The sequence below is a fragment of the Anticarsia gemmatalis genome, chromosome 9, assembly GCF_050436995.1.
Source record: "Anticarsia gemmatalis isolate Benzon Research Colony breed Stoneville strain chromosome 9, ilAntGemm2 primary, whole genome shotgun sequence".
In the NCBI taxonomy this organism is placed as follows: domain Eukaryota; kingdom Metazoa; phylum Arthropoda; class Insecta; order Lepidoptera; family Erebidae; genus Anticarsia; species Anticarsia gemmatalis.
In genome coordinates this window covers 3,969,118-3,992,885 of record NC_134753.1, presented here as the reverse complement: position 1 = coordinate 3,992,885, position 23,768 = coordinate 3,969,118, and the positions used below count along the sequence as shown (strand labels likewise).

The following is a 23,768-nucleotide window of genomic DNA, read 5'->3' as shown; positions in this document are numbered from 1 at the left end:
CGGTATACCACGCTGGGGAGCTATTGTAATTATATGTATGTATATCTCGGTTGACGACTATTTGAAAGTCACTATGCTGTGTAAATGTCTGTATGTTTTCTCTTTTAGATCAAAGTGATTGACATGTTACTTCAAATCAGCAATGAACTGAATAGTGACTCTTAATTTGATGTACACTAGTTGTCAACTGAGATACGTGATACGCATACCGGTCAGTTGGAATCTTTCCAACCCTTCAATAAACGATTTAAAGAACGCTCACGCGTGCTAGGTTTTATCACTATGTTTTCCTTACAGTCAGAACAAAATATACGGAATTCTACTGTAGATATCTGTAGTACATCCTCTGTACTAAAAAGTACCTATAATGGATTACGTCCTTCATGCCTACATGATACTGCTATGTCAAGTTTTCGTAGTATAAATGGTGGTTTTGTATCACTCTTTTGGACTGATTACGAACAAATAGGGATTCATTCATTGACCTTTAATCGTTAATATTTTCACTAAAGATTTTAAATGTCAAAACCCACGATACGAAAGAGTATTAATCATATTTAATGCTCTTAATCGCGCTACACGTGTTGTTGTAATTGAATACCAAAACAAAGTTGTGGGTAATTTATGTGAGCGATGACATTAAACATGTTCGCAAAGGTCAAAATCGTATCACAAGTGCAGCAGTTTTAAAACAGAAATTGCTGGAACGTGTCTACAAGACGTAAGGAAATCTAGACGTTATAAACAACCCTGCTCAAAGTTGCAAGTAAACAGCCGTAAAGAATTGAGTTTTAACTGTAAAGTATTACTTGCAGGTAACGATAGATAACCAACACATTGTTAATTCACGCCACCGGCTTTACTTTGAAAACTTTCCTAACTTATTGCTACTTTGGTGGTCATACATAACTGTGGATTATACGTTCTTGGGTTCTAGTTTCGGTTTACATTGAGTAAATATTTTAACTGAGATCTCTAGAAATTTAATGTCCTGGGAAAGGTGAAGTAGAAGAAAGAAAACAGTAGAAAAACTGGCCTAACGAAATAAATGCTGGGAAGAATAAAACGGCTTTTAGTGAGTTTTTAGAAGCAAGGTTCTGTAAGTTACGGTGTATTGTCATCAGATCCATAACAAAAATTGAAGATTATAGAAATATATAAATTTGTTCCGTATGGTAATCGAATCTAGGGCTCCCATGTGCTGTGATAACTTCTTGGTGACCATAACCAAACTTACATTATGGACGTTTTATACAACGATAATATTACTAAACATTCTCGTCAGTAAATGGAAATAGTGACAAATAAATACTACCAAAGAATTAAAGTAACATGAACATAAAAGGTTTTTGTTCGGCCCTATCTTTTACGCCTTTTTTACTCCGATGGAGAACTAGATGACACACATAGATACGATTCAAAGGGTACCCGTGAATCGAACACATAAAGCTCAGGAATAAAACCAAACATTTTGTTTTATCTTTTGAAGTGGTGAAAATGTGTCGAGATAACTAAGGGCAAGGAATAAAACCACTGAATATTTCTTTGTTGATTTGATTGCTGGTCCGTGTTTAAGTATTAGGTTCGCCATACTTATTTAAGATCGTACTTCTTGCCTGTTATATTGTAAATGTATCTCTTGAATAGGAATGATGTTTTTTTTTCTATATCACTGCAATTTACGAATAATAGCAAAGAATACTGCTAAAAAAATGTATACACAGTCCAACTGCTGAGAATTACTTCTCGTTACAAGTCGACTCCTTCCTCCTCATTAGCATAGCAAGCCTGCATTTGCATTATTTAAACTTTAGTAACAGCCAGCGTTTTTTGTATGTTTTATTAAAAACTTCGTTCATTAAGTATGGAAACGACTGTCGGCCGTTGGACATGCTAATGGCTATTTCATAGTGATCTATATTAATCTCATAATACAAAAAGTAACCGGAGGGACTAAAGCGAGGAACGGTGTTGAAACAAAAATAAACGAACTTAGCATTTCAAAGAAGGACTTCGTCTTTATAACAGACACTGTTTTCACAGCCTTCAAAGACAAAATTATTAATGAAGGTATTGATTTCTGAGTTCAAACGACAAATTGATACCTGTTTGCTAATGGATGGAAGTGAACTATCCCGCTTTGAAAGGGAAGCTGTGAGTAATGATGATACTTAAGACAGTCAAAGATGTCGCGAAATATTTTCAGAATGATAAATTACGAGTCATTTACACAAAATCATTATTCTCGTCTTATGAAAATTTTCATGTCGAGGTCCCTAATGAAGTTTTTGAAATAAAATACTTTTATGTTTGGAATTTTAGGTTTATCCAAGGTTTAAAACGTAATTTCTTCTCTATCTTCGTGCTATAAATATTCTATGAAAAAGTCTCTACAAAAACAACGGCAATATCTGCTGGGTTCACTCAGATATAAATATTAAAACGACTTTTTTACTCCTTGACAAGAGTTCAATATTACGGAACCATTCAACTGTGAGCTAAACGCCAGCGTCTATTAAAAACTTGCAAGTGTTATTCCAACCTGCCGTTCTTTACAAGTCACTATAAAAATATTTTAATGTTGTTTACAAACAGCAATTTTGCGAGCGTGTGACGTCGGGCCACTTAACGGCCGTCGAAAGAGATGGGCTCCCGGGCACTAAAGAAAAAAACGAGTTCAATTTACCCTCAGGCTGCTTTTAGAATTCGTTGTAATGGATCGCCTTAAAGCGTTTTACTGTATAGGAGTTATCAATGGCGGTAAAGTGCGCACTTCCGAGGTAAAACGGTCGATACCTGAAAGTAATCATAAATATAAAACAGGCTGGCTGTAACACTTAAGAGTTTTATGACTTAGAGAGGGATCGACGCGTTTGTTGCTACGATGGTGTTAATCTTGAAGAACATGTGCGTTCACAGTTATAGATACTTTTACGGTGTGAAGTAAAATTGAACGTGAGTGTAAAAATGAGTTATGGGTTTGCATTTAATTAGAACCATGCACTTTTCTGCCTACTTCTATAGATGTAATAACCTACTTCTATAAACATACCCTTTGTATTTTTTTTAATCAGACGTTACGGTAGGATTACATAAAAAGCTCTTTCAATTTGTAATTCATACTCGTATTTGCTGTGGTCGTTTGGTGAAAAATAATAGTGAATATTTCATGTCGCGTTTCAACGATCATGGGAAATGAAAAAGCGCTAATAGTAGCGCGCGATATATCAATTTCGGTATAAATTGTGAAAAAAGAGCCAAGAAAATAATAGTTAATTTCAACCAACGAAACTGTTTGAAACAGAATATCACGTATTTACAGTTTCGGATTTCGTCGAATTTTTCGTTTTACATCACTATTCCTTTAACTCGAAAACACTACTGTTGCAAACTACGAATAAACGTTCTATTAAATAAATAAGCGGGCGAACGTACCGAGGTTCTGACTTTATTTCTCTTCAACAATAAAATATTAAAGGCTTTGGCAGCGGCTATTTTAAATTGCTATTGCTTGGAAAGAATAAATATTGGTAGAACGTTTGGTTTTTAAGAATTAATTTCTGTTGAATTTATTTGACTTGTTGCGGCCAATCATTTTTTACTGAAAGTTGAAAGACTGTATTTAAATAGCGGAATATTTTTTATGTTGATTTTGCTGCGAGTACTGTGACGTTTGAGTTTATTTGTGTGGGTATAAACAGTTTACGACAAGCTTAATCGTAAAACTGAGTCATTAAGCATAAGTACGAAAATAAGGGATTGTCTGCGGCATGAGATGGAAAATTACGTATCATTCTGTTGTTGGGTATAATAGAAGAATTTTTATTTACATTTGCAGGGCGCGGCGGCAAAAAGAGACATTTATCTTCATCATCAAGGGATGCGGTGTCATCACATTGAGCAACCAGTATTTTATTGAAATTGATACTAAAATAATTAGCTATGCAATTCCCTACTTATTTTATACAAATTGTCACTGAATAAGTATGTCTTTACTTGTACCCGCCTTTATAATGACTGCCATATAATTGCTATAGAGCAGCCCTTAAAAATAATAAAAAAAAAACTGCTAAATCTACTCACCGTTCTATTCTGCAGATTTTTAACCCTGCACAGCAGTCTGACTGGGTGACCGACTAGGCCGGTGATATTCCTAGGAGTACTAGGATCGAAGTATGGAGCATCTGGCGATCCTTGCCACTCTTGAAGGAATTCCGCTCTGAAGTGCCGTGATGAGATGTCCATGGTTGTGCCGTCTTGGGGCGATTCGGTGCCGGAATCCGCTGTTGACAAAAAGGAATGTTTAATCATTTTGAAGATTATGTAACGTGTTTTTGTTTTTTATGTGTTTGTATTTAATCATTATCTTAAAGGTCAAGTTAAGGGCAAAGTGTTATATAGTGACTGGTATGGTTTCAGGATAAATCATGTGCACACTCAATTAAATCAAGTTAAAACAACATTTAAGAAGATAAGTCTCTATTAAAAGCGTTTGTAGATAATGTAGTATTTTTGGGCTTTCCGATGCATTCACGTAATTAACAATAAGTACTACAGTATTGAAGAATTCAACAACCAAGAGCATCCTATGAATAAAAAATTAATCTGCAAAAATGTTAGCATTAATTCTGATTCGACGCTTATCAAGTGATCTAAAAGTTTCGTAATCCCTGTTCCTTGTTGAACCGTAAGTGGCTTAGAATTGTTTGCAGATTGTTTTCAGTTAAAAGCACTGAGTTCAGACTAAAGTGTAGCTGCAAATTTAACAACCCTCGCTTAACTACCTTGTAATTTGAAACTGACTCAGACTGCAAGTTAAAGGTGGAAAATGTTTGAAACGGAACGAAGAATGGCAATTCTAATCTGACGTTTTCAACAATAGACGTGACACTTTATAGGCAGTGTACTGTATCTGTAATAATAAAATATATTTCTAAATATAAGATGCAAGTAATATTCAAAAATTAAAATGATAAGTTCTAAATAATTTAGCCATTTACTTATTTCTATATTTCCAACGACATCGTGACCAGTGACAGTTTTTGTCGGAAAGAAAGTTCCGCATTTACCCAACAAATTCGGTTCAAAGTCTCTTTCACTCTTTCTCTGATATTAAGCCCGTTACTAATAATAAACCCGTTTTATTTATTTTGATATAAATAGAATGACAATTAAAGGTCCCGAAGCGATACATTGCTATCGAAATATATAATCGTGTTACCGTACCAATATTCACAAAAGCGTATTCTCGTTTTGATATATTTTCTTGGAATTTACCAAAAGCACACTTTATTATATCCTCATAAATTCGGGCTTATTATGATAAGTAATATTTATCGGTTCATTAAATTTTGCGCATGAACTTAATACTACATTTACGTTAATAAGGTGAGTAAGCAGTTATTTGTAATTAATGCTTAATTTATTTTTATTTACTTCGTAAGTCTGATAATGATAATTAATTTATGTATCCATGTACCTTTATCTTAATTTTGTTTGCTTTACCTGTAAATATTAAATAACTCTTAATTTTTCGAAGCTCGTTTTTTATAGTTTGGACATTAGACATTTTCACGGTAAATATTTCTGTGAGAAAATTAAATCCTGGCTAGGAGTAGTATTCAGATTTCATTTAAAAGTCTCTAAAATTACTCAACAATTGTTAGTAGTTAAATATCAAATTCTTGAAATAAAGTCGGTTGATTAGTATAATAAGTTTAAAGTCTAAAAAAAAAACAATATTCTGTTTAGGCTTTAAACCATTCGCTATAATTTAACTATAAAACAGCACTCGATCATTATTTTAGTGAACATTAATAATAAATTCTCAATACATTTGTTTGTAAACCTATAAATATAATATTATTTCTACTGATATTTGTATTAATGTTTTCGTTCATTATAAATGCACAAAGGCAAAGCAATGCATTGGACATCGCATACGAGTAAATAGCAACGTATGACAAAGAACATCTCATTATAAGTTTGTTAGTACTGCGACTTTTAACAAGGGGTGTATCAGTGCTTTTTTGGTTGTTCTTTTTAACGGAAAATTAACTTTGTATTTGCAATATGTATTTTCTTTGTCATTAATAATTTACTATTATTATTATGTTTTGTTTATATTTAATATTAAGGCATTATTTGTTTTTAAATTGAGGTGTGTCCGACATTATAATTTATGTCAAAACTTTAAGTGTAATTACTAAATTAAAAATCTTATTAATATTTTCGTACAATGAAATTGTACAAAATGATTATTTTGGAGTCATATCTATTCTGTTTTTATTTACAATCAGTCCTTAATAATAAACTGAATTATTTTTTTTGGAGTTTGTCACGTATTGAGAGTATAAATCTTAAAATGGTATGAGGGCGAAAGAAATCTTTTGCTTCCCAATAATCTGTTAAAACATATTACGTTAAAATCGCCCCTCAAGAATTTCCTCAATTAAAAATCACACTTTCTTGACGCATCAAAATCCCTTTTGCATCAAAATCCATCGCAAGGCGAATGTGGCCATGAATTAGCTAATGAGTTATTTCTGTTATACGACATTTCATCGTAAAATTCTACAAAGAATAAAAGTCTCTAAGGAACCCTCTTCCATAACTCACGCTTGGTTTTCTGTCAATACAATCGTTAGCCAACAAAAGTTGTATTTGTGAAATTGGACTAATTGGCTCGCTCAAACTTTAGATTTTGTGACGAGCTATTTTTCTCTTTGCTCATTAGCTAGGGCTTAGAAGACGTAGACTCAGATTTAACAAGCGAACATTTTGACAATAGTTTTGTTTGTAAATTATGAACTGAAAATGAAAAAGTTTTTTGATTGTCATATATTTTCAAGTAATACTAGCTTTCGCTGACAGTTTCGAAAACGTAGGCATTTTTTTAAATATGCAGTCCTTCTCTGGGATATAGGCTTGATATTATGTATGTAAATTCTTTGTGATAACATTTAGCCTATTAAACGACATGAAGAGAGTAGGTACGAAGAGCTACTTTCGCATGTCAGTAGTAGTACGGTTCTAGATATTACTGTAACATAATTTTACCCCGCTTTTTATTTTACCTTTAGAATGCCGGGTATTCCTTTGGGATGCAGATATCTGATTAGGTCGCCTCGTCGAAAAACTGATTCAGTCTAATCCCGTTTTACTAGATATCCGACCTAAACACAGTATATAAAAGCCTATATAAAAGAATTGTCTTAACTTCAAAATTACTGATACAAAAATTGCTAAATTTGTATCTATTTTCACAAAAACACCTGCTCTTGATTACATTTCAATTCCATTACGTAATGAACTAAAAGCAATATTGTGTTGTTTTCAGTAGCTAAAATTATAAACGCAAATTTACTTTTCGACAGATTTGGACTACATTTGCTCGTAACAAATGCGTGACTCGATTACTAAAACATCCATTTACTTTTACCTACATTTTTTAGTTCTAATTTCCGAGTTTGATTGCTTCCAAACTGACTTGATGATGACAGCTCGTCTTCATTTCGAGACATGACAAAATCTCATTTCGCAACGGTTTTACTTCAGAAACTTTTCTAGGTCATGTACAGTATAAAATACAGGCGTTACTCAAACATCAAACTTCAATCAGGACACTACAATTAAGCCTTAGTGACTTGCACGTTAACGTAAATGAAGAGTCACTTAGCTAATCTGTTAAAAAGTAGGTTGAAGTAATTTTATATAATAATACTCAACTCCCGCTCCCAGTTTTGTCGGTGCCCTTCAAAGTTTGTGTTATGATTTATCCAGAGCTGTGAAAAGTAAGACAGGACTTAGAGAAAGTGGAATAAGTGTTGAGCTTTATTTATGTAGGCCGAATGCTTGATGACGTCACGCGAATCTGGACTCTAGCTATGTACCGCGTGGGAAGGTTTTAACTATCGTGAGTTAAAGAGTGTAGGTTGAAAGCGACTTATAGGCATCATACTACTTAACATTTACACGAGGAAATGTTGAGTTTTGTAGCACGAGGCTTCTATTTGAGTTCGCAGACTAGTTTGTTTAAGTTCAAAAGTATTATAGAGTATTAAACCTCGGTTTCGTTTATTTCTAGTCTCGCTAGAAATAGGGAATATGAATATAGTATGTTCAAACGGGCTGTAAACAAATATTTAAATAATAAAACTAATAAAAGCGTCAAAGTTTCGTGCTACCTTCAGTCCAATTTATGATAATACCATCCTCCCCATAGCTATAATTTGTTTCATCTCCATTAATACGGCGGTGAAACTTTAGATTAGTTTCATTGGGGTGTCAAAACACCCCTGTTGTCGCCTCAACCCGTTGTTATTATGCGTTATAGTTGGTATTCATAGTGAAAGTCGATAAGTGAGGTTGAACTCAGAAGTAACTGTCAGAGTTAAATTCCAGTATTGTTTTGAGGGACGGAATGATTTGACGGGAACGGTGAAGGTATTAAACAGTGTGATGGAGACGAGCCTATTTCCTTATTTTGAATTGTTGTTTCTGTTTCATGACTACGATAATAATGTTTGAGGTCGGTTATTCTAATAAGAAACGAAATCTGCCATATAATTTATTAAGTTTCTCGTATACTTACCAGAGAGGCGATACTCTACTTTTATCGAATGTCGGCCACTTGATAGTTATTGAGAAATTTTGTATGACAATCCCATCTGCGCCCCTAGCGGGAGTCATGGAAACTTAATTTTACGCACTATATTTTAAATGTCAAGTTTTCGATGCTCGCTAGTACTGAGTACAATACTCTTTGTATTGTCGAGTATATAATAACCTACGTACTGGCCAGAAGCTTGACTTCTCATTCACAGTTAGTATTTTATCCACGTCTAAAATTGAATCAGTCTCTGTCGTCCTATTTTAATATTAAATCAGCACACAACAACTTCAAACCAACAAAATTATCTCATAACCAGAACGAAATAAAAGAAAAGCATAAAACCAACGTCCGAATACAAACTGGACCTCTTAAATTCATTCGAGACTATCCAACAGAAATGCATGTACTTACATTTTTCTTTAGCATTCAGCTTCTATTCAGAACCAGCCAACCAGAAGGGAATAAATACACAAGGAGACATACAAAAGAGGCTCATTCTATGATTTACGACTAAATATCATTCAGAGGGGGATTGTATTCGAGTATTTGGCAAGCCTCATGTCGGTTCTTTATTGCTCCAGTTAATAGTTAATAATCCCTGTTTTTTTATTGTCGGCATCTGTTATACAGAGATACGGATTCGGATTATGTGATAGTTATTTTGTAGCTTCCTCGTAAAATGTTTGGTGGTTTAATAGAAAATGTATGGTATTGTTAACGAATGTGTGTATGTATGTGTTATTTTGTGTTTTATTACGTCATTGGGTACTTCTTTGATGGTTGTAGTCGAAGTGGTAAAGTTTTACTGCACTAATTTTGATGTTCCTGGACGCGAGTCTAGTGTAATAAAAAGTATTTATTTAAGTAATAATGTACTCTTAGTTATGAGATATAGGGTTCAGTTCCAGCCAAAGTAGAATATGTCTTAATAGTAGCCCGGTGTTTAGTAACGTGCCCCGAAAATGGCTAAAAGCCGCCAATACGTGGGACCAACGTTGTTAATGGCGAAACGTAAATGTATATCAACCGCATCTTCGACTAAAAAAGGCGTGTTATTATGTCAGCAGGAATAAAAATACACGGAAAATGTTACTCAAAATACTGTTCCTAAATGAAGTTCTCACGACAGAGTACCCTTTAACAAGTGCTGCAAAAGGACCAGAAAAAGCGTTTTTCGCCGGCTATATCCATTTGCTAACTCAGACCTGCCTTTAGGTGCATTGAAGGCTAACACTGAAGTGCGAAAGTACTGGGCTTAATCCGATTGCATGGTCCCGACATACTACCTACTAACTTTCACTAGCTTTCAACGAGTCATCTGTATTTTTGCATCCATTGACAGTTTTCTACCGTATAAAAGTCTGAAAAATGGATTGAGCACGTGATGTGTTTCGAATTTTGCAGAAATATCGCAACATTTCAGGTGTTTTGAAGATGGATTATTTGGAGCCAGATTTTGTGAAGACGAGTTGTTTCGAATTTCAAGTTTGAAAACACACGTTGCCTGATTTTAAATGAGACAGGCTTTATTGTAGGTACTGTAAAGAAGAAATTTTAAATATACAATCCCTTTTTATACGAAACAATTTGATTGATTTGTGTAAATAAGGATACTTCCTTATTTACACAAATCAATCAAATTGTTTCCACCGTATTGTTACACCGTAACAACAGTTGTTCCTAAACAAGTACACACTCTTTTTCTGTGTGACGTACTTCATAGTACATTTTTCTAGAACACCTATACCAAAACATGTAAAACAAAAACAGCGACCTCGACCTCCAAAACAAATATAAAAGCCAAAGGTTTTTACTGAAAACTTTGACGTACAAAAGGACACAGGTGCACCGTGTCGAGTGGCTATAACCCTAACGATTAACATAACCGGTGGTATACCCCGGATTATAAGGATGTCATAATACCTTTCAAAATCTGGCTCTCAGACAGGGTAAGTGCACGCTTAGTTTGCTAGTGGGCGGAAATATAGACATTATAAATATTTAGAGCTGATCTGGCTTGTGAAGACTTAGTGCGAATTTATCGGAAAGTTATCGATAGATGTGTGGGATGGTTGGATGTTCTAATTTACTCGTAGATGTTACTATGGGATGGGATGGGGATGGGATGGTCACGTTATTATAATAATATTTTTTCCGTAATCATAAAAGTCGAATTATGTTTTTTTTTCGCATAATGTGAATAAAATATTGTGAAATTCCCTGTCTCAAGAAAATTGACAAACATTTTATACGAATCAAAAAGGCAGCACGTTGTGTTTTTTATTTAAAGAGCGTCACAGACTGGAAGTATAATATGCTATTTTGTCTTGGTATTGATAGTTTACCAATTAAATGTAATGCTAACACTGTAGTTTCTCTTCCAACATCTAGTAATATCTAACTACTAGCTGACCCGCGCAACTTCGCTTGCGTCACCTAAGAGAATGAGTCAAAATTTTCCCCGTTTTTGTAACATTTTTCGTTGCTACTCCGCTCCTAATAACCGTAGCGTGATGTTATATAGCCTATAACCTTCCTCAATAAATGGACTATCTAACACTGAAAGAATTTTTCAAATCGGACCAGAAGTTCTTGAGATTAGCGCGTTCAAACAAACAAACTCTTCAGCTTTATAATATTAGTATTAGTATAGATTAGTTAAAAATAATTTATTAGAAACGATCTAGTCGACACTTTTAAAACTTAAGCATTGTAAAGAGCTTTACATTAAGCTAAGTGCACTTTGGCTCAGAGTCCAAGAAAGTAATTATCTCGAAAGTTAAGTCAAATTCAATTTAATGTTCTCTCCGGTATTTCCTTAAACTTAAAACTTCAGTTTGAGGTGTCCGGGAATAAAACCTCAATATTTAATGCAAGAGTACTTTAGAGCTTTGCGAACTATTAAGAATTACTTTTTACCATAGCAATATATGGTATTAACACTTACAAAATGCATCTTATACAAATATAGCTTAAGTACGGTAATACGGGGTTACATTTGAAAACAGGGGGTCACTTTAAAATTTAAAGAAATGCATGTTTCAGGTTAAATGCACTATTTGAAATACTAAAATTTTATTCATAGCGATATTTAAATTTTCTGAGTTTACGGTAGCGTTTAAAGTATCCACCAAATAATAAACCATAACGTAAGAACAAAAGACGGCATAAGTTATCAAATATTTAATGTATTATACGTCCTTTTTCCATTAAAGTAGCGATATGCATTTCAAATTGCTAATAGTCATTTTAAAAAACTCTCTTTTCAAGAACTTGAAGGCTTTAGAAAATAAGCGGGCGGGTCATGGCATCAAATGCAGTGTAAGTAAGTCGGTCAGTAAAGTAGGTAGTCGCAAAAAGTGAACGTTTTCACGATAAGCAACACGTAATACATCACGGTAAGGAAGTTTATAATCAGTTTGGAAATCGTGAAAGGAAATGTATTGAAGATTGAAACTTGTCGTCGATCGGTCTTTTCGTGATTTCTAGTTGCAGAATATATTTATTATTTGCAAACGTTATTTTGAATTAAAATTTGATAACAGATCAGAAACTTACGTGAAATTTGCAAGTATATTATGCAAATACTATGCTCATAGTAATACTAAAAAACATAAACATGTAATTTAACAACACATGCATTTTTTTCTGCCTGTGTTAGAGCTGTTTCTATATCTGACTGCCGACGTGAGGTCTCGTATTAGATTCCCGGGTGTATACATAAATAAACATAGTGTTATTTTGCTTTTTTTTAATTTATTATAGATAATTTTTAATAGATGTAGAGTAAGAGTCCCGGTGTATATCTCGCCCCCTATTACATGGGAACAAAATTGTTAATAACATATATTTTATACACCTACACCTTTGAGTATAACAGGCGTGATATTGTGTATGTACTTATGTGTCAAACTCTTACAAAATTATAATTTATTATCTATACTCATTCCCCTCTTTATATTCCAAGACGATGTTTAAGACAATATTATGAAGATTATAACACGTTACACAATGGTACTTACCGATGAGGAAAAGGAAGCCATGTAGAAGAGATAGCCATAAAGCGGATTTTACTCCGCTCGCCGTGAACCCCATTACGATCACCTCGCGGAGACAGCCTCACTGAAATACAAATATACGTTTAGTAATAATGTCGTTTGTGAAATAAGATAGAATATATTTGTATAAAAAAATATTTTTAGTGAGTTGTAATAAATTTATGTCGTTTGAAATATTTTACGGATTTGATCAGCTCTTATAAAATTAACTAATTAGATAATAGAAAGTAGTGCCTATGTATTTTTACCCAGACCCTTAAGAAATTGAAGAAGAGTTTTATAAATAGTATGAGAATGAAAATAGCCTATGAACCTTTGTCTTGCTGTGTATCATCAAGCGAAAAATAAAATCATTTGTAGTGAAAAGATATGTCAAAATTAATAAAAAAGGCTATTGCGTCACAGCCAACGTAGATTACCATGCTTAATGCAACGAGAAAAACAGCAAAAATACCGCGAACTGTCTTCACAAATACAATGACTCGAATCAACAGAAACTCAATTTACGAATCCCATTCAGTAATGACGTCACAATAAAATTGCCAACTGCAAAATACGCTATAAAGGTCACCCTAAAACTTCGCAAATAAAATTTCTGGTAAAATGAAAAGTGACGTTTAAAACCGACATATCCTATTAATAAAGATTCTGTCATGTTAAAACGGTTACAAAGAACGGCATTGAGTGAAATTCCAATTTGCAGAATTAAGCGTTAATTCGATTGTCTTGCGAATGTGTTGTCTGTTGGGCGACCGTTTATGGCTTTGTTTGGTGTATGGTTTTGTTTACGGAGAGTTTAGGCTGCATACAAAGGTTTAACAACAGCGCCCGTGTGTTTGAGATTTTTTTCCATCCGAAGGTGCTTTCCCTGTCGCGAAAATAAAGTTAACTTGTTAAAAGATAGCGAGATTCTATGCTTTGGTAATAGAACTTAGGCACTGAAAATGTAGCTTGGCGATTTAAAAAATACTAACGGAATATTGCTTCCAACAAATATTTTTACATATATTATTATGAAACTTATATCTTTAAGGTCTCAGTTGCTGTGGTAAATTGATAGTGTTATAAACAGGACCACATTGACCGGTGGAGCAAAGAAAAGCCATTGTTTTGAATAATAATTATATGTATGAAACATATCTGTCCATATCTCCCAGAAAAAAAGGTGATACGTTGTTTATCATGTACCAAATTACGTTAGAATCAGACTGAAATTACTAAGCCTATTTCGTGCCTGATTTCGGCCTTGTATTCGTGAGGTTGTATATTTAGACACGAGAAGATCTAAGAGTATTACGGACTAATTTCATTAGCACCACTCAGACGTTCTTTGCTTGAGTGACTGTCTGACATACTGGGCTAGAACCTAATGTTAGGCTTTGTTGTTCTTGACGCAATTTAGTCACTGAATATTTTTGAGGTTGGCTTCTTTGAGTTAGCAGTTAGTAAGAGTCTGTATGTGTTTTAGAATAAAGGAAACGGGAGAGATATTCGTATGTAAAGAAACAGACAGCTAAGTAGGTTTAGTGGTTGTATTTTAAAATGCTGTTATGAAAATAGATTAAATTATGCAAACTAAAAACTTTTGCGCGAGAAAGTAAAACATCTTCAGTCGCTGAGCCGCGCATAGCGCTGACAGGTTGTGGGTTTTATCCCCACTTGCTGCAATTCCCGACACAAGACCTGTCTTAGTGCGAGAGTTTTTTTTTTCAAACAGAAATCAATTATTTTATAAAGACAATTTATTTTTAACATTAAAAGCACCGTCAATAATATAATTTATCACATGAATATGTTCAAAAGTTACATACTAATGTTAATGATAAAAGACTAATGTGCTCATAATCTGTTCACGTCACCCCTGAGGCAATCACAAATTCAGCAACATATTACATTTCTATTCAGCAATAACATCTAAAATATTATTCACTGGTATATAAATTCACAACCGATCTATTCTGATATTGAGATACAATTTTCTAACATAAAAATCAGATATGTTTTACTGGCGTCATATAAATTTTATGTCTCCAACATGATTGACAGTTTATTCGAAATACCGCTGATCAAAATCATAGGTATCATTTTTACGGAGTTTTATAGAAAGGTAGCTACCATTTGTATGTGCTTTTGACGGTAAAGTAAGTAGTAAGTAAAGTAAAGTTTACCAAGTTATTTATTATGTTTTTGCATTTTGATTAATACTTATTATCTTACATGACAGAGGCGCCCGTAGCCAGTTGCGCTCACCGGTCAAAACGATCTGTGGGTTAAGCAAACCTTGGCGCGGTCATTCCATAGATGGGTGACCGCATAGTGGTATTTGAACAGGGCGTCTCCGTGCTTCGGAGGGCACGTAAACAGTCGGTCCCGGTTGTTGTCAATAAGATAACAGTCGTTAAGCCACGTCAAAGGCCTTCGGGCGGCTTGAACAACTTTGACACTAGGTTGACCACTAACCATACGACAAGAAGATGATCTTACATGATATATCGAAACAGTAAAGGGCTGGTTTCAGAAAACTTACGAATAGTATTTTGATAGTTATTTGCAAACATTTGCTGTAGCTCGATCCTCTACCACTATCGATTACCGACAACCGGGGCTAACTGTCGGGAAATTTTGTATGAAAACCATCAGCAGACTGCTAGAGGTTTAAGTGAATTTTCTTCATGAATTGTGAAAATGTCTATAAAAATTACAACTTAAAATCACAAAACAGTGAGTAAAGATTCACAACGAAAAATATATTATATTATTTAGTTCATTCTTAAACATATTATATCAATACACTACTTGCTTGAGGAATTGCAATAAATTCTTCGTTTGAAAACGTTGCTTCAGAGATTCCTGTACGTGAGCGTCTACGTGTCCGTGATTGCATGTGATATATGACTGCTTTAATGGAATGGCCTCGCCCAATAACTTAATAGTCAGTAATAACACCTATTTGACAACGTCTTGAAAAGTCAGCTCAGGCAAATAAAGCATGATCACAGTAATCTCCGTGTCATACTAGAGATGTTGTTCTATTTTCATTCAAAAATGAATGATATGCGCTTGAAAATAAAGTCGGAATTTATTCGGCACCTCGCTGTACTTGTACTATTTGTACATGTACAGCATTATGTATGGTACCTATTACGTTTTGATGTGCATGTGTGCGCCTGTTATAAAAACACATTCTTTTATGGCAGCAGTAAACAAAACAGCCATGTAATGTCCCAGTGTCATGATTCTACGGACGCGTCCCTTCCATGAATAAAATAAAATATTAGGACGGGCCATTACAAAAGTTTTGTTATTTAGGGACCACTTATGTTGGTAGATAAGTTCATTTTGAATTTATACTTCCGCTTGATGTTCTTTCTCGCCAAAATATAATAGTATTATTTCTGCAAATTGCTCCACGGTTGTTGAGGGATTTCTTTTTTAATCATTCAAATGCTGAGATTGTTATTACAGTGAAGTAACTAACGTTGAAAAAAGTATTAAGATGTCCTATTAATAAAACATTACAGTAGTGATTTAGTCAGTCACTGGTCGAGACAAAATTTTAATATTTTTGCTTAAACAATTTCGGCTCATTGGTTTTTGAAGTTACATACATAACCTACAGCGAGAAAAGAAAGAGCGACCACCTATCCATAGTCTAGCTGTGCCAAAAGCTGATTTCATTCATGACAAACTAGGAGATGTTACTGGCCAGTAACATCTCCTGGCATTTGAAATGCCAGGAGATGTTACTGGCCAGTAAGGAGCCCCTTGAAACGCGATTAACGCGATTCTCTACTACTATCGACTATCAACTACCTGCTAGTTATCGAGAATTTTTTCAGTTTATTTTAAATGTCAAACTCTCGATATCGATATCAAATAGTATCGACTGTACAGAATCACGTTTTTGGTTCTTTAGCAGAGGCACAGACTAAAAACACCTCGTTTACTTCGCTTCCTATTTACTTTATAACAATAATAATCGTTGATAATATCAAAGATATATTTCAGTCACAATCCTATCACAGGAACAGTATTACATTATTTGATTTCATATCAAGCCGTAACAGTCGGTGTCATAATTACTACGCCCGATACAGCAGTGGTTTTTGATCCTTTGAAACGATAGCTTTGTTGTCGTTTGTAAGTGGCTGTTCAATTTGAAGCTCAAACCACATCACCGCGCAATGATTACGGTTATTGTGTGTGATATTGTACCTATTTTATTTTATAGGTTCCTTGTTTTTGTTTGTTTTGATATGTTTGAATTTAGATATTTTGTAGGCTATGTAATGTGTTTGTCATTTTATTTAATGGTACTTTTATTAACAAATGTTGATTAATCAACTGCCTCTGCAGTTTGGTTGTATAACACTGCTGACCAAGAAGTCTCAGGTTCAATACCAAGGTCTCACAAAGTGGTATTTTCTTACTAACATAATGTTAGAATGTTTTCGCAAATGGCTTACATGGGGCTTAATTTGCAAATGACAAAATGTGTATGAATTTTATACACCTCTGCATATGCCTTCTAGTATGACAGACTTGATGTTACGTTTGTATGCTCATTAAAGAATGAAATAAAATTTACTCCACTAAAAACGCAATCTAGTCTAATTTTCTGAAAGGTAAAGCTTTAGAGTATACCTATTTGCTATACGGTCTCAAGTAAATGTTTACATGTATTGAAAATAAGGTTAATTATAAGTACTTATTCCACTAAAATCTCGGGAACGACATAATTTTCAAGCAAATATGGAGTATACACAAAATCTAGTTTGAATATTAGTACGTCTCGTGACCTTGAGTTCTACTTATCCTCAATTACGTAACATTAACCTGACATAACTATTCAAATGTATGCATAATGTACTCGTAATACACCTCTCTTGTAACATTCTCTAATTGTCTAAATTCTCTACTAAAAGGGGCCGACAAGGCTAATTTACCTGAAAGGTTTAAGTTTCAATGTTTTTACAAGGAACTACAAACGGGGTACATACGTATACATATGTTGTCTTAGATAACTTGGAAGTTGTAACTAAGTTTCGGGTATTTTCGGGCATGTTCGGCCATGTTCGGGATAGGTTAAATATTTACATTGATAATAGTATTCTGTACTTGTATTGTTAAGGTCATAGAGAAGGGATATGTGTTATAAATTTGAATCTATTTAGGAGATACTAATTATCCTTTAAAATGTAACTAGTTTTGCCACGACTTCTTCCGCGTAAAAAATCTCCATAGTGAAAAGCCCTATGCGTTGATTAAGCTATAAACTATGTATATAATATGTACCAATTTTCATCAAAATTCGTTCAGTTGATTTTCCGAACGAGTAACATACAGACATACAAATTGTAGCATTTTCAATATGAAAAAGATTCAATTTATTACTGTTGTAGTACCTAAATGTTTAAAGAAATTATGTAGAAGCTTTTATCTTGTATAGAATTATTCTCATTATGATTAATTTTAGACTAAAAGTTGAGGTTGCTGCGGTCGCGGTTTTTCAGTCTGACGGTTGTCATGGTCACAGAGACATATTTTAATTAAAAATATCTATTTGTGACGAAATATAAGGCTGTTATTCGTGGCACAATCGTGGTTAAATTATATCTAAAGACATTAAATACTTAGTACTTTTTCGGTACGAGACAAAACTTAGCACCTAATGTTAAGCCGTTAAGCTTACACTTACTAAACTACTTAAGTTGGTAACTTGTATAAAGGTTCTAATAAAATTCGTCTTTTTTTTCTTCATTGACTGCCTCTGTCGGTCGCTAGTTTATCAAGCTGCTGCGGATAAAGGTTTCAAGTTCGATTCTCCGTCGGGTATTGGTCTTTTCTAATCTTCATTAGAATATTTTCCAATTGTAGCTCGTAGTTTAATCAGCCGTTCGGTAAGTGGCAATAGCCATCTTGAAATGGGACTTACTTCGTTCATGGCGACACGTATTTCATACATCTCTACCTACGCCTATTGGGTATAATATACTAATATTATAAAGCTGAAGAGTTTGTTTGTTTGTTTGAACGCGCTAATCTCAGGAACTACTGGTCCGATTTGAAAAATTCTTTCAGTGTTAGATAGCCCATTTATCGAGGAAGGCCTGTGTATCATCACGCGATGACCAATAGGAGCCGAGTACCAGCAATTTTTTTTTACAAAAACGAGGAAAATTTTGACCCATTCTCTCTTATGTGACGCAAGCGAAGTTGCGCGAGTCAGCTAGTTGGGTATAACAGGCGTCATATCATTTACGTATGATATGTTTAATAGTTGTAGTGATGAGTAAATTTAGCACCTCTTTTATCATTAAAATATACCAAATATTGTACGTAGAATATAGGATTTATATATGTATATTCCTTTGATGCTGGTATATCTTCTCGATTTAAGGTCAAGACATAGATACGTAACTAACCTAGCTCCCTAGGGTTCGTAGTCTATTTGATATTCATCCCGATAGTTATGCCTACGTGCTAAAATTTCCTGAGCATACAACTCGGCCGTTGATTAGACTCGCACGTTTGTATCGCTGATTGCATAATGTTTGGTCTATTAGATTAGTCTGTTATCAATGTTTGTTACTAATAAATTATTCAGAAGTTAATATTGATTTATATTTCACTAGGTTTCCACACACACATTTGCCCGCGTGGAACTTTCCTCCTCTGAGCGGAAATTTACAAAAAATCCTCTCTTTGTCCTCTACTTTTCCTAAGGAATCTTCATACCAAATTTCAACTTTCTACGCTCAGGCTGTGCATTGTCTATCAGTCCATCATTCAGTAACGTTGGATATTTAAATATATTAATAAACATACAAAAGTCAGTCCAAAAACAAATATAGAATAAAAACAGAGGAAAATAATGATGAGTTATTTGATTTTATTAATTTAATGAAATCACCATTTAGATATGCAATCGAATTGAAATGAAATAACAAATAAAATATTTAAAAAACTAGCTGACCCGTGCGGCTCCGCTCGCGTGAATTTCGTACTGTTGCTTATTCGTTTGACTACGCGAATTGCGAAGCACTCGATACACCTACACATAAAATGCTAACAACTCTTTTGTCATCTAATGGTTATTTACGAAAGGTACCCGAAGGGCACACAATGTGACACAGGCTCAGGCAGGCCTGATTTCCTGTGGTTACCTTCTTTCCCGCTCTTTTCTGTATCCGTACCAGTTTACACTGTAAAATATAATAGGTACCTTATTATAGACTGACCATTGCTTACCCGTCTGGATTCAGAATATTATTATAGGTACAAACAGACCTATCTGCGCCGGAGCTCTTCACACGCGCAATAATGTATACTTGCGATGATACGTCCGAAACCGCGTAACCCGTAATTATTTTTTAATATATCATCCGTTGTTTATTTTTTAAAACTTACCACATAGGTAGTCTGTTTCACAGCTATCCAATTTATTTCCTTAATGCAACCAATTAATTTGGTTATGTGATACGAACTACTACGCCATCTGTTAGTTGGGCGACAACAAACGAAATTACTTGGTTTGCCATCTAGTATATCCCGAGCGCACCGGACCTACGTAAAACAACATTTTTGTGTAATATATCATACAACATTTATGTTCGAAAATCTTATAAATGTATAGCCTGTTTCAAAGGTATTTTTTTTTACAATAAAGCAATCAAAATAAATTAATTAGGAAAAACGCTGTGTTGCTGACTATAACGCCATCTATTGGTTGGTGAGAACAACAGGTATCGATACGGATGGCAAGGCATTTTTAACTATATATATGCGAATGTTGTGAAATGGGTTGCAACGCCATCTATGGTCTCTTTATGGAAACGCAGGTTCAAACGATTTCTACGTATTTTTTTCAATTTTCTAAAAATCTATGAAATTTTATGCGATAAAAAGTATCCTAGAAATTGCTCCACTACTTATTCTATGCATATACCAAATTTCAGCGCATTCTATCCGGTAGTTTTTACGTGATAGCGACACATACAGACGGAGGACAGACAGACAGACAGACAGACAGACAGACAGACAGAAAAGAAAATTATAAATTGCAGATTTGGTATCAGTATCCGTTACTAAACATCCCCCATTGGTTTTTTTTTAAATATATTCAATGTACAGAATTGACCTCTCTACAGATTTATTATAAGTATAGATTACCCCTTTGTAGCAATACGAGCTCTGAACGGTGAACGGTAAATATTAATTAAAATGGGAAGCAGTGTTCGAATATTTTATTGTTCACGTTAAGAATTGTATTTCAATGTTCCTTCACAAAATTTCAAATTGAAAAGGAAAGTATCGTTTATTGCGCAGCAGTTTTATCCCAAGTTATTGATATTCGCTCAAGAGTCCAGCCGATTGCGAAGGTCGGACGACGTTTGCTTCATGTAAATTAGGAGACTGTAGATACCTATACAGTCTTGCGAACTATTTACAGAATATGATCAGAGCGAGGGTCACCTTTATGAAACACTGGGATTGCTTTGAGAATACATTATGTACCTAAGGTTTTGTGGCATTAACATATCCTTGCTGAGTCTGTGTGTTAATAAATAAACGATATGCTTGCTTCTAATGAATTGACAATTTATTGTTGATACTTTTAAACGCAATTTTGGAATTTTGTCAAATTACCCGTGTAGCTCTACAAAGTTTACAACTAGTTCAAAAGTTGCAAAATATGTGTTTTTGTGTACAAGACTACAGATTTTTTTAACTTAGAGCATTATCGCAAGAGTATTTGTCCATGTTTATGCCAACTGATAGATAATATTGATATAACGTGTATTAAATTAGAATTTAACTGAAAGAACTTTCCTGTAATAACTTTTATGTAATGTGTTGTAATAAAGCATATTTACGTCAGAATCCTTACAAGTCAACATGAGACCACCCGTATAAACATCACTTAATAGAAACAAAATTTACTTAAGTTTAGTGAATTATTTCCTCATGACAGATGTATAGTACACAAATAAGGCTTCCAGCAATCCAAAGATACGTTGTAACGACATCAGAAAAGATTAAACGTTTATTATTGTTTCATGTGTTCGTCTGTCGTAAAGTTCAACTCTTTGTTGCAAGACCTAACTTTTATGTTCCGACATTAAGCCGAATGACGGCTTCATTTTATTCCAGTTATTGCTTCATGCCCTTGGCTTGCCCGTAACTATCATATGAAGTAATATTAGCCTACCTATTATATGTTATGACAGTTTGACATGACATTTCAAATTATGTTTTGTCGGTAATAAAATTTGAGTAACGCATTTCTGTTTTAGGCTTGCTTTTGTGACAGAATATTTGGTCATAAACTAGCGGTTCAGTTAATTTGTACATTCATACAGAATATGAAACCTATGTTCCTCCAATTCTAATACAACATAACTTTCGATTTATGAGTACATTAGTGTAGCGCGATTCTTTAATTCATCTATCGACAATCTTCTAGACTTGGAAAATTTTGTATGTAAACGTGATCAGCGCCCCAAGCAAGCGCAATCAGAACAGTTTTTGCAGTGCATTTTAAATGTCAAACACTGGTTATTACCGACTGTAGAAAATAGCGCTACCGTTATGAAAGGTTCCGTAGATTGCCCAAACATTCTTGATATCTCTCTATAATATTACAAAAAATATGTTTAAAGATTGTGAACGTGGTTTTAGAGCACATGACACCAGAAAAAAAACGCCTAACCAGTCGAGTATGGTTTTGCTTTGCTATCCGTAGATAAGCCGACTTTACACCATTTGACACCGCATCTGTCAGGCTTGTAGTTAAACTTTAAAACAAACAGTGTTTGATAAAATACTAACCGTTAAAAACAGAGATATTTACGCAACGTTTATGCGGGGGCGCGGCGCCGCGAGCGATAGATAGATAAAGAAGAATAAATACTTAAAGCTGAGAAATATTTGACTAGAAATACGAACTAAGAAATATGAAAACGAACTCGCAAAAGACTAGAACATTACTATTAAGCAATGTTGTACACTTTTATAAATATTAAGTTATAAAAATACACCTAAATTAATATTAGCATAATCAAGGAGTACGAACAATGAAATTATGTTCATTTTCTCCTCTGATATTGCACATAAAAGTTCCCTTCATACCTTTTGTATAAACCAGACTGTATTTAAGCAGTCTGAAACATTACCACTGAATTTCAAGTTAGATGTCTAGTTTCAGTTTGCTGAACTAAGTATATGTAAACATGTAGCAAGTAACAGAAACCACCAAAGTTTTATGATACAACTTAGTCTGAGGTTTTGTCTAGAACTTACATTTCGCACACTCCTTTGAGAATTCAATTGTAATCTTTGCTTCGCGAAAGCGAGATAACATTCAAGGAATAGTAAGTTAGAAAGAGACGGAAGGCATGGAAATCTCGTTTGCTCTGTTTCAAATAAAGTTCTTCCTGGATAGTGACAATATTAAGTTGGCGGTTCGACAGCTTGAGAACGTAACGTAAAATTTTATCGCGTTAAACCTTTGGAGAATACGTTTGGGAGTTGTTAATCTACCAAAATAGGCCTTTATAGTGGAAGATGTGTTGCCTTTGCACTCGTTCAAGTTTACAACGGGCTGTTGTGACACGGATTTTGGCTGAAATTGGAGGCTTATTTTATAAACACAGAGATTTTGCGTGCCTACACCTGTTTATATGGCTGATTATCCAGACACTCTTATCACGCCAGAACGTGTTTATTTTTACTGTACACTTTACATATTTTCTGCTACCTACCGTACATAAATAATTAGGTAGGATCCAATAGGATAGGATAAGATGATCCAATAACATAAAGTGCCAAAATATTCTATAGATACCAAAGAATACCAAACAATATAGCCAAAAAAATATGATGTCATTTATTACACATTTGGTAGCCAGCCCAAATTGAGCCTGAAAGCTCTTAGGACACAAGATCCCTTAGCTTAGAGACACGAAAAACTAAAGCAATACCGCAATAGACAAAAATCTAATACCTACTGTTTATGTATGAAGGTGAGCTTTACTCGAGAGACAAAATGAAAAGGGAAGCTGTCTAGATTTCTCGAGATAAGGCCTCATGATTTA

The 23,768-nt window shown here is 34.2% G+C and overlaps 1 protein-coding gene across 2 annotated transcripts in view; it reads right to left on the bottom strand.

Moving 5' to 3' along the window:
• Positions 1-23,768, bottom strand: part of LOC142975698 (zwei Ig domain protein zig-8-like) — a 53,297-nt gene that overhangs the window by 6,863 nt on the left and 22,666 nt on the right. For both annotated transcript variants that reach the window (XM_076118698.1, XM_076118697.1), the window contains exons 2-3: positions 12,637-12,736; positions 4,084-4,283 (exon numbers count right to left, since the gene is read on the bottom strand). In XM_076118698.1, the coding sequence (XP_075974813.1) occupies positions 4,084-4,283; positions 12,637-12,709 (273 nt within the window). In that variant the 5' untranslated portion in view covers positions 12,710-12,736. The remainder of the gene's footprint in view (positions 1-4,083; positions 4,284-12,636; positions 12,737-23,768) is intronic.